At 36.5% G+C, this 13,329-nt stretch overlaps 1 protein-coding gene across 1 annotated transcript; it reads right to left on the minus strand.

The window, feature by feature from the left end:
* Window positions 1-7,315: 7,315 nt before the first annotated feature.
* Window positions 7,316-13,077, minus strand: LOC123659206 (snRNA-activating protein complex subunit 3). Its single transcript, XM_045594457.1, has 6 exons — window positions 12,773-13,077; window positions 12,460-12,679; window positions 11,877-11,981; window positions 10,995-11,147; window positions 10,342-10,527; window positions 7,316-7,756 (listed from the first exon to the last, which is right to left on the minus strand). Exons 1-6 carry the CDS (start codon window positions 13,075-13,077, stop codon window positions 7,442-7,444), a joined length of 1,284 nt encoding a protein of 427 aa, XP_045450413.1. The 3' UTR covers window positions 7,316-7,441.
* Between the last annotated feature and the right edge of the window lie 252 nt (window positions 13,078-13,329).

Raw genomic sequence — 13,329 nt, forward strand, 5'->3', positions numbered from 1 at the left:
TCCACTTTTAAAAAAAAGTGTGTGTGTAGGTACCTACTTACTTTATGGGCAAGCTAACTTCACGTTGCTAATTTCTTCTTCGTTGACTAGCTAACTTCAGGGTGTCGGATTTTCTCGTAACGGTGAGCGCGCGCATCGTAAAAATTAACTTTTCTAATTTTTCTCTAAAGCACCAAAAGGAGTATAACTTCAAAAAAAATTATAATTAAGTATATTTATTCCCCATACAACTTTGGATAAGTTTCTCCAAATAGAGTAGAATATGATCCAATATTGTTACGGCACCTAGTGTGAATCCAACAATGGATGTAACACGAATTCATAAATAAAAACGTAAAATAATTTTTCACAGTCAGCGGTATCCCTTAACAAGCTCATCCCGTGTACCAGCTCACGTGCGAGCCGCCCCCGCGGAAGAACTCCGACCACCTGGACTCAACACTATCTTAATTCGGCAATTGACAGAGGTATTCATAAACTACGCCCACTGAATACATTACTGGAGTAAATATAACAAAGTGCGATCACTGATCACGATCTGCAATCTTCTAGAATTATCGTCATAATATGAAGCTGTTATGATAAACTCTCAGCAACTAGCAGTAATCGCAATAACTTGCAGTATTTTTCAAACTACTTTGTGACATATAGAAATTAATTATGAAGTATTTTCATTGAGGTAGGACTGCAAAAAAATATCATGGCGCAAAATTTAGAGCAGCCCAATTGGGTCTCCTACTACTCAACCACCTCAACCTTACAGAAGATCTCAGCTAAATAATACCACTCCCAAATAGTGCTTGTTCCTGACTGTGACTACGATGGCCAGAGCTCCAGATTGCAGGAGAGGGTCAGTTAGGGTTGGCAACGTGTTTGTAATGCTCCCGGTGTTAAAGGCGTCCATGGGCTATATATAGTAACTGCTTAACTTTATTGTATATCAAAAAAAAATTAAGTACTAAGTAGAACGCTGTCTCATAGAGATTCTTGAAGAGATAGGTTTGCCCTGGCCAACTTATTTGGTAACCATAATTGAAGTTAAACTTTTTTACGTACGCTTGACTTGGGAAGCAAGCTAGTGAAAGCGTGAAGAGAGCGGTACGAAAAATGTGATCGGGCGAGGCGAACGGAGTATGAGAGAGAGGTGCGAGCACACATTTTCTTTTTCTCTCATAGCTAGTTACGTTTCGTATATCTAAGGCACAGTACAGACATATTGTGCAGAAGTTTTCCTTCAGTCGTGTGGTCTAAAGCTCACTCGTTTTTTATTAAATCGATTACTGCTACAAATAATATAATGGGTACAAGTATCTTCTACCTATACCAAAATAAAACCACCCAAATGCGAACAGCTCTGTAACGTATATAGCTTCATCATGTTCTTTAGTACAAATAAGTAACTTGAGTTGCGTGTGGTCCAATAACCACGTCATTGCAGAAATATCGTTCGCGATTTAAATCTACATGCCCTAGATCTGCTGCAACTACCTTATAATGATGATGGAACGAACAGTAACACGTCCAGTTTAATAGACAATACGTATAAATAACGATTGTATACAAGTGCAGGTAAAAAGGAATAATAAATAATAATAATAATAATAAATAGTTTTTATTTGCTCAAATTATGTAGTTTACATTATCAAGAAGCCCTGCGACCCGTACTAGCTTAAAAAAGCTGTGTTACAGGTCACGGTAAAAAGGAATGATGTAGGGATTACATAAATTTATTTGAGCTGTTCTTATCAGCTTTGTGATGTCATACTTTTCAAAAATTTCCCTTTCTCTGACTTAGAAAATAAAACAAACTTTGCTGGTTAGTGAGAGAGGATGCTGAATTTTAATGATTTTTATATTATAAAAATTCTGCTCGTCGCGGTAAAATGCTGCAAATTCTGGCCAACCAGACAAAATGTATAAGGTCTTATATATATTATAGTTGTACCTACGAATACGATAAAGACATTAGTATACCTGTTGATTCAGTAGGTAATATTAAAGTCTTGTTCTTATTTTTATCATCTCCTTTTCAAAAAAGGCATTTTATCAATACATATAATAAAAATATAAACGTAATATGTTTGTGACACTAATCTCAGAAACAGCTTATCCGGTTTAGATGCGGTTTTCACTAATATATTTTAGTAAGCTTCGCTTAATATTTAGTGTTTTTTTCATGTCAATCGGTTTATAAAAAAAAACCAGTTGAACATGTAAATACCCAAACGACGGTGTTTATAAACGGTCACACCACTGGTTTGTGGCCGTTGCGCTGGTGGTTGGGGGTTCGATCCCCGCATATGACATGACATTTATATTGGCCATACAGATGTTTGCCGTGGTCTGGGTGTTTGTGCAGTCCAAGTGGGTCTCCCCACCGTGCCTCGAAGAGCACGTTAAGCCGTCCGTCCCGGTTGTTATCATGTGACACCTGATAGCGATCGTTACTCAAAGTAGGGAATATATCCGCCAACCAACATTGGAGCCGCGTGATGGATTAAGCTCTGAACCTTCTCCATGGGGAAAGAGGCCAATAACCAGAAGTGGGATATTACAGGCTGAAGCGCATGCTTATGATCCAAAATAAACCAAAAGATGTATCCAAAAATACTGTCCTGTCACTATTCATGGTGAACGAAGTCGTGGGCACAGCTACTTAGCAATAAGTTCATAGTCTGGGTACCAAACATCACTTGTCAAGTCAGACAGAGATACTAATTTATTTAACAATTGCAAGATTAATTCAAAATTAGATTCCTAGAATTACAGCAAAGTAGGGCAGGAGTGCTCACAAACAATCTGTTGCAAAATTACCCCTTGTCTAATCTTTCCCTCCCACATTTTCAAATTGAAACCCTCTTTACGCCAATGCCTATTCAATTGTAACAAGGTTTAGGTCAACAGCGGACGTACACACCAACGTAACTCAGGTCAACTAGTTATAATCATATCAAAATATAGGTTTCCCTTGTTTAACAATATATCAGTACTGTTCTCAAGAGTCAGACGTTTATCCTGAATACACGCACGCGATGCTTTATTCCGTCCTGTGACATCATTTATTTTACTAACAAAAACAAACTATATTCAACTACAAAATCAAAAGTAACAACTAAATATAAAATGATACAATGTCAGTTTTATGTTTAAAGTTACACGTGTCAGCCTTTTTTTTGCTGTGAAGGCCAATATAACCAATTTTGTAAGCATTTATTGTACAACCACTAAACCGAAATACCTATAATATTATGAACAATCATCATCATCATCATTACAGCCTATACAGTCCACTGCTGGACATAGGCCTCCACAAGTTTACGCCAAAAATAACGTGAACTCATGTGTTTTGCCCATAGTCACCACGCTGGGCAGGCGGGTTGGTGACCGCAGTACTGGATTTGTCGCACCGAAGAAGCTGCTGCCCGTCTTCGGCCTGTGTATTTCAAAGCCAGCAGTTGGATGGTTATCCCGCCACCGATCGGCTTTTTAAGTTCCAAGGTGGTAGTGAAACTGTGATATCCCTTAGTCGCCTCTTACGACACCCACGGGAAGAGAGGGGGTGGCTAAATTCTTTAGTACCGTAGCCACACAGTACATGAAATACACAATAATGATATGAACAATGGATGTTCCTTATTTAAAAAATGTAGTTTTTTTTTATATTTGTCAAATCATATCAGATCAAAAACAATTTTTTTTTTCAAATAGACTTCAAAAGCACTTTCGAATCGTCATTTTACCAACTAAAATATTAAATGTGATTATTATTTTAAAAATTGAAGCTACCACCGATTCGGAATTTAGAGAGAAGAATCGGCGCGAAACTCCCCAATTACTCTTTTAAACCTAATATAATTATAATGTATTTTAATACAAAATTAATAATATCTTGCATGAAATACAGTACATCCTTCCTTACTTTATACTCTGTAACTGTTTTTAAATATGTTTAATATTTAAAATGTAGTTGTGGTGTTCAATAAAGTATAAATAAAAAATATAAAAAATACAGCATCACAAAATCTACACATCTTTATCATCTATGGAATCCTGCAGCGAATAATAAGCTTTATGTGTTATTTTATTTTTAACTAGTGACCCGCCCCGGCTTCGCACGGGTGCAATGCTGATACTAAATATACTACAGAATGTCTTTATTTATAGTGTGAAGCCTTATGAAATGGTTATTAACATAATAACAACAACATTCAAATATGCGTCGTTAGATTACGCGTTATTACAGAATGCGTTGAAGAAATAAAGGTTCACTGCTCGTTCCTCGTAGGTGATAGCGTGATATTATGTAGCCTATATGTTGACCCGACTTCTTAATAATATTCGTGGCAAATTTGAAGTAAAGCCATGCAGTACTTTTTGAGTTTATCCCGGACATACATACAAACAGACAAAAATTCTAAAAACCATATTTTTGGCTTCGGTATCGATTGTAGATCACACCCCAAGTATTCTTTTAAAAAAATATTCAATGTACAGTTTTAACTTTCCTACCATTTTATTATATGTATAGATTAACACTTTAAATTTACGTTGAGACAGTTGCAAAATCGCTTGTGGAATTTTATTACACATGCAAATACCATCATAACCCAGAAAAAAGACGTTTACTTTGGCCAGTTGAAATCTTCGAGTTATAGTACAGTACATGAATTAGTAATATTTTAAAGCAAAAGTTAAAAGAAATTTTTACTCCATAAATGTTATTCCAAATATCTTTCACTTTGAAACCAAAAAATTACTCAAGCGAAGTCACGATTTAACTAAAGTGCGTTTCAAACGTAGATTCTGTTCAGTGGAAGCGACAAGAAACTGGACAGTCTGTTGGTCTTTAAAAATTGTTAATACAATTTTAATTTTTATAAAATTAATCTCATGATTAGGGCTTTACTTAAGGAACACATCTATCAATTACAAATTTTCTACTAAATAATAATGTGCTTCAAATATAGGACTTTTTAATGTTAACTTTAAATTTGACCAGCTATTGTAGTTAAATTACTCGTAAATCAATTTTAACAAGATCGAGTAATCGCAAGTGTTAATGATCACATGTGGCGACTGTTAACGTGTTCGTGTGAAAATATAATAATAGAAATTACATAATTGCTGAAAACGGCGACGACGAGATAGCTTGGGTTTGCAACGACTGTTACGTTGTTTTTATACCGATGTGGCGACATCTATCGCGCGAAATACGAACGACTACAAATTACGTAATTAGAGAAAACTGACGTATGCTACATCGCGCTATTAGAGTTTTCAAAGTGATTAAGTATATATACAAGATCCCGACAACAACTGCGGCGTTGGGGGCGTTAGCCCGCCAGACACAACACCCGTCTGGTTGGAGGATCCTCCCTTTTCGATGGCGGAGGTGATTCTTCACACCATGTTCCTCCGCACTCCCAAACCTATATTTTATTTAACCACTATGATCAAATCAGCGTACGGTACTAACACCTGGAAAGCAAATACTGTAGTAGCCTATTGACATCTGCAACACCAGGATGATTAAAAAGCGCGTTGACAACCCTAACCTCGCTGTTAACGCAGTGCATCCTCAGGAGTTCAGACTGTCTTTATCACTATAGGAACATACTGGGTACATATATATGGAACATAGGGGTAATATTATTATTAATTCCCCAATCAGGCAGCTCTAAATTTTGAAGCAAGATATTTTCTTTTGTGTACTATCTCAATTGCAATTGTCTTAATTTATTTCAAAAAGTAACCTTATTCAAATTTCATAAGGATTTTTTATCCGATCATTAATAAAATTATTTTCACAAACAACAGAAGTGATATATAAGATACTGGTCTATCGTCTTTGGAATTTCGCCATATCGAATTTTTACGTTCTAGCACTACTACATGGGATCTACATGGGAAAAATTTAATTAATAAATTAACTATCAGTGAAAAGTGTTAACTACAAAAAACCTCATCTATGGTCTTTAAAAATAAATTGATGTTGTAATCTCGATCGCACCGTTTACTCTTCTTCGTGTCTGCTCCGTTCTCCGTGATAGTGGTTATATCATTCGTGCTATTGGAAATCCTAACTGATGTAGGGCACAGCAGGGAATATCCTAGTACCTCGACCTTACAGAAGATCACAGTTGAATAGTACTGCTTTCAAGCAGTGTTGTGTTCCTGTAGTAAGGTGACAAGAGCTCCAGGGGGTATTGAAGGTCGGCAACGCGCTTGCGACGCTTCTAATGTACTACGGTATTCGCTTATCATCAGGTCAAGTTATAAATGAAAAAAATCAATCATCGAAATGATTACATTAATGAACATGACCGCTTTATAATAAACCTACTGTATCACTAAAACAAACAAATAAATTGTAAGGCTATTGTTATTTATGAGGTCTTTAAACTTGATCACAAGATTTCGCGCTCACGCACACCGACAAAGCGAGATTAACACAAGAATTTAAAAGGTAAATAAAACTGATAGTATTAACGTTTTTATTTATATCATTGGTTCCGTCGCTATCATACGAAGCTTAATACAATAACAGGTATATTTGCAGGGGCTTAAACTATCGCAAACCCACATAGCAACGATCTCAGAGCAAACACATGATCTTAACGAGATGTCCACAGAGAAAACAGTTCGTATAATCTGCTTCAAGTCATCTTTACGCTATAAAATAAAGCAAACTTTACCATACAGAAACTTGTTCTTTAAAAATTTTCAAATATTTAAAGTCATATAACTTCTCTTTTTAATAGTTAAACTAATATTAAAAATCGAAGCCGGTTGATGGTAAAATAAAAAACATTATATTAACATTTATACTTATATTTATTTATGTAATAATACATAGGTACATACAAAACAAATAATGTACGCCAGTGTGGCAGTAAAACTAATTAACTAAAAAATTTTTTAATATATTTTAGAGGACCTCATCACAAACAAATTATAATATAAATATTAAATATAGGAATATTACTCTCTTTGGTTATTCAAAAATATTTATTGCGTCCATTTACCGCATACGGATACTAACAGTTTTGTGTCACTAACAGATTGTAAAAAAAAAAATAAACAACTAAAACAAAATCATATTGAGGATAAATGTATTTTTGTATAATCAATACATTAATCAAATTAACTTTAATTGATTACAAACATGGATAACGTACCCTTTGCTATTGGGGCAGAGGCAGATAGTATGACATGTTATCAGGGCACATGGCACGCTTCACACGGTCAAGCGGGCTAGTTGAGGTCGTTGTCGCGGTAGGAGTTATGGCACACTTTGCGGCTATCGCGACAGACAGACGCACATGACACGTCAGCTTGCGGCCGCTGTAGAAGAGGTACTAGCAGACAACAACGACGCAGCGCCGCGACACGTGGCACACCGGGCGGGTCGGGCACGCCGGGCGTGTCACGCGGTTGCAGCTCACGTGGGCGGCTTGAGCAGGTTGAGCTCGTTGCCGCGGTAGCAGTAGGCGCGGAAGGGGCACACCTTGCGGCCGTCGCGGTAGAGGTAGAGGCGCAGGCACGTGTCGCAGAAGAAGGCGGGGTCGAAGGGCACTTGCGCGCAGCCCGCCACGATCCAGCGCGCGCCGAACTCCGCGCACGTGGCGCAGTACACGGTCTGGTTGTGCGACAGCGCGCCGTGCGCCGGGAAGCGCGCGCGCGCCTCGGCCGCGCGCAGCAGGCGCAGCGCCGACAGCGTCAGCGCGTGCTCGCAGCGGCCCTGGTGCACGTACACCTGCACCACGGAGTGATTTTTTAATATGTACGATTTTATTTTTGTGTTACCGACACATTAGGAATACTAAACATTTTTTAGAATTAATTTTTAGCATGGTGTCGTCTCCTGTCAAAGATTTTCATTGTAATATGAAACTTTGAATAGTTACGGGTCTCTGTAAAGAACTCACTATAGACGGCGCCACGGTTCGCTTAAACCGAAAATAAAAATCATCATATCAAGAATTTCACTTTAGCGGGTACATCGTTCCATAGCTTAACTGGCTAGAGCGCCGACACGATCAGTCGGAGACGCGGATTCGAATCCCGCTGGAGCGGTCAATTTTTGATATGATATTCAAGTGTTTTTTTTTTTCTTTTTTTTTTTAATTTAAATTTTTTACATCCATAGGCTCTTGAGTGCCTTTTTTTATTTAAATTTTAATTTTCAAGCGTTGAGGCGTATTATTTTCAACATTGCATTCGAATTACGAACTAAAGCTTATTTTCTCTATTTCGATGGTGAGTCCAAAACTGACCGTGAGAGATATATATAATACACGGAGTGTTACATCTGGCGCACGGCTCGCCTGCTGAGGGGCGAGTGCCGTAGCTTATAGGCGTCGGCAACACCAGAAGCATTGCGAGTGCCTTGCCGGCCCCGGGAGCTCTGGTCAACTTACTCACCACAGGAACACAGCACTGCTTAAAAACAGTATTATTTATCTGTGGTCTTCTGTAAGGTAGTGCAGTAACACCCCAGTCGGGCAGCCGTTCTTAAAGTATTACATAAAAAATGCTGTGTGATTACGGCAGTAAAGAATATAGCCACCTCCTCTATTCCCGTGGGTGTAGTAAAAGGTGACTAAGGGATAACAACAATTCCAGTACTTTTTCAAATTGTCAATTAAGAAATGACCAGTACGTCTCTTACGGGCTGCAAGTCCTAAATCATATTTTTAACAGACTTCAAAAAAGGAGGTTACTCAATTCGACCATATATACACATTTTTTTTTTTAATGTATATTCGGGGATAACTTCGTCGTTTATGAACCGATTTTGAAAATTCTTTTTTTGTCGAAAAATATCGAGATATCCCAAGTGTGGTACCATGATAAGGAAACCAAGGTCTGATGATGCGACTAGTGCGTTTGTTAATTTTTATTCGTTTACCTACATTGTATTACTTGTCGATGTAATTGAAGACAGTTTTTTTTTTTCGTTTGCTAGCAAACACAATTATTATAAAATACGCGACATGGTTCTAGGTGCTATCTTCATCTCCAGAGATAAAATCATTTGCTTTCGGGCAGGATTTCTTCGAATTCTTTCCCTTGCAACACTACGTAGATAGCCAGATCTATTTCTGTCACAAACAGGGGAGGTTTCTTTGTAGCTATCAATAGCCTGGTTCACAAATATTTGACTAATATCAAGCGTATGGAGCGTTTTAAAAATTGTTTTTGGTTTCATACCTACTTTGTGACATGCAATCACAGCAATTCGGTTCTCTTCATTCCCCCTTTCCATTTTAATATTACAAAATATTTTACAATGAACACAACACAATGAACAATCACACAATCACATTGAGGAATTTTGTTGGACTTTCGTGGGTCTTCTATCCTAACTTTTGTGTGTTAGATGGATTCTACATGCTTAAGTTCTGAGTTATTTTGGTCAGGTTCCCCATTCATGAAAAACATATTCAATTGGGTCTTGCTTTTTTGTGAGATTGAACATATGATTTCCGCTCTCACTTTATTGCCAGTTTTTTCTATTTCCTCTACAATGGCTTCTTTAGGTGTTGTAGGTTTTTAATCACGATTCTGCAACTCCTTTTATCTTTTGGTGTTAATGTGTGGCCTATAAGTTCATTCTTCCGAATGACTACAATGATAATGTTGTAGGCTTCACTTGTTTGCGCCATTACGCGTTGGTCTGTGTTAAGATTCTGTACGTCTAAGAATCACTTTTCACAGAGGTATTCAAAAGTTCTGTGACTTTCGAAATATCTGTAACACAATATCGGATTATTGGTGGTGGTTTGCTTGCTTTCTTAGGTTTTAACTGAGTTTGACTTTGCATTGGTTCAATGGAGTCATCCGTCGAGTCCACTGAAAGTCCACTGTATCTGTTAGAAATACTAATAGATCCCTTAGCATTCTGAACTGGGCTCTTATGTCCTTCTTTAGATGGTGGGCTGCTTCATATTTTTTTTCTCTTTGGGTTGCGTTGAACAGTCGTTGACATGTGGGAGAACAACTGTGGACAGCACTATCTATTAAGGTTGTCCTTGGTACTGTGGGAGTCAATTCTTTATTGTGGAGCTGGCTATGCTAGGATTGCATCCGAGTGATGAAGATCTAGACCTTAAGGTAAAGAGGCACGGATGAAACGCCTGCTGCACAAGATTTCTTTTAGTTCTATCACATAAGAATATCAATCAATAATAATGTTCATATTGTTTCATTAATTGTTGCCACACAAGTACATCTTGCAATGAAATGGCGTAGTTCCGACCTGAATCTACAACGTGTTAAAACTGGTAGCATATAGGTATAATAATACTTTTTTAATTATAAAAAAAAAGAAAAGCTTACCTCGGGATGCCCAAGCCTAACAACGATCTCATCAAGAGACACCTGCGCCATGTCTCTATGTGGGAAGTCCCCCAGACCCCTCTTGGAAGCCCACTCGCGTATGATCTTAGAATGGTCCGCGCAGCCCTTGCGCGTGTCCACGTAGAACACGTTGTTTATGAACAGGAAACCAGATGGGAACACTTCCTGAAATATAAAATATTAACTTGGTTGTAGCGACAGAACATTGATCACAACTGTTTCAGTTGTTAAGCCTAACTTTATTAAATATTACTTAGTTGAGAATGTGGTACTTTCCAGTAAATAATTGCAAGAATTATAATTATTTTAAAAATCCACACATACAATATTGACAGGAGCGGGGTTTTTGCCGATTGCAGATTTAATAATCTTACGTCATGACAAGTACTAAACAGGTGAAAAAGTGTTACTTTCAATACAAGATATTCCAATGTATAATGTAAATATGATTGGCGATAACAGTTTTTTATGTTGCTATAACAAACCGTCTGAAATTACATGGACTGTAAATACTATACAAGCGAAATAAATTATAGTTGAGACAACACTGAAATTTTTACTAAGAATGCACAAAACTTCTGAAGATGTTACTTAACATAACTTAATAACATAATATGTATTTCAATATATACCTTAGCAGAAGTAGAGGGTTGGTCATCGGGGTTCTCTGAGACGTCTATCCTCATACCCATGTCGTTGGCACACACAATACGATCTCTCAGTTCCGTCAGCTTCTGTTTGCCCAGCATCAGTATATCGTGACTGAATACTGAATGACGGGTGTTCTGAAATCATAAATAGATGAAATTATTTATAAAAAAATATAAAGTAATAATAATTATACTCTATGCTACAATAAGGATGAGCAACATTACAGGTTATAGGAAATACGTGCCAAAGGCGACTTTATCACTAAAGATCGATCTCTTTCAGACAAACTTACAATTAGAGCTGAGGAAATGGTACAGTGATCGTAATTTTTTTTTTCTATGTGATTAGGTCGCCATTCATAAATACGGCCCACATGATGGTAAGGGGTTACCGTGGCCTATAGACGCTTGCAACGTCAGAAGCATCACAAGCGCAATACAACACTACTTCAAAGCAATATTAACATTATTAATACACTGATGGTATAGGTCTTAATGTACACAGATATATATCATATGTATAGACAGATATATATCATATGTATAGATAGATAGAACACCACGTAATAATTATAAACTAGATATACATAGGCAGTGTACTTATTTAAAGGTAAGATCAATTAATGTTTAAATTATTATTATTTTAATAATAATACTGAGCAGATTCTGATGATATTAATACTGATGTAAAAATCTGGTGTAAACTAATTTTAAAGATGTTTGTTATCATATTTTTGAGAAATGCTTAAAATAAATAAATTTTGATTTCAGATAACAGATGACATGTAGCACATTTTTTTCTTGTTTACAAAATAATCTTTACAAAGGATAGAACAAAACTTTATAATAAAAAAAAAAACCTACATTTCGATATTTTCCATTGCAATAGAACGGCCGATACACCCTGATGTGGAATACAATATCCTTGCCAGGCTCCAAAGGTGACAAGGGTATTTTATAATCATCACTCTAAAAATAAAAATACATAATTAATTAAGTTTCTTTATCAACAAAAAAACTACTCTCAGAAACATAAACTGTTTACAAAATTGCTGTCACGTTTATATCTGATGCAGTGAAATAATTAATCAATCATATGTCTTTCTGGTTTGGATGTCTGTCCTCGTGGGTATCCACACTGCGCCTTAGAAGGGATGATAAGCAGTCGGTCCCGGTTGTTATGAATCCGGATGTATTGAAACAACGTACATTCATAAAATTTGCATAATAAAATAAAAAGTTTGACAAAGGATAAAATTTCATATTATATCCCTCGTTTCAATGTGCCTTCGGAGCCTTTGGAGAAAGAGGCCTATGCCCAGAAGTGATATTAGTAGTGATATGTGTAGTGATAGATATTACAGGCATAATCGTTAATCGTGGTTTTTTATTATTTGAAACATTTATGAACTAAAGAGAAATAATGAAGAAATAAAAACTGCTTTACCTGTACAGGTGGTATAACACGGACTCCTCTATACTTAAGCCTTCTTGTATAGTGATTGTTGACATCTTTGTCGAGGCGAAGCTTCAACTTCTTAACAATGCAGAGATTGTTTTCTGAATCGTCTAAATCTAAATTATTTACTTTGTTATTTGGCAATGGACCTTGTGTGGGATAATTTGTGGACATTACCAATTCTGTTCCGGTTTTCAAATGCATTGGACTAAAATATGTAATAACGTATTATATGTAGCACATAAATAAAAAATAAATAACTCAATTTTAAAATTAAGCTTAATTTAAAGGTTTTTCGTACCTGCAGTAGCTTGCGAGTTTGTTGAATTCATCATCGCCTAAATCGCAACCTACAAATTCTCTAACTTTCGTCTTATAAAAGTCATCTATATCTGTTCCTTTTTTAGGTACTCCATGTACAGGCATAAACTTAAATGCTTCCGGAAGGTTCTTTGAAATTATTGGAGGTGTCACAATATTACCGACTACATTGTACCATTTAGGACCTTTGTCTTCTGTATAAAGTTCCACACGTCTGTTTTTATATGTGTCCGGCTCAAAAGTATTTACATCTTCATTAGGCTGAGGCTGATTTATATTACACATGCTGTCATCATTACTGGACGTTGTTGGTTTATCTTTGTGGGTAGATTTGTGTTCAGGTAATGAGGAAGCCATTTCATTTAATGAATCAAAAGATTTTAAGTGGAATTAGTAGTTAATTAATGATGAATCCACCTAACTAGAACAGCAAACAAATATATTATGTTCAAACTATATATATTAAATTTATAGAAATAAAACATTTATATTATTATACTTTCTCACATATTCAGCAACATCTAAATAATGTTACCG

Source organism: Melitaea cinxia, chromosome 13 (genome assembly GCF_905220565.1).
Source record: "Melitaea cinxia chromosome 13, ilMelCinx1.1, whole genome shotgun sequence".
NCBI classification, from domain to species: Eukaryota; Metazoa; Arthropoda; class Insecta; order Lepidoptera; family Nymphalidae; genus Melitaea; species Melitaea cinxia.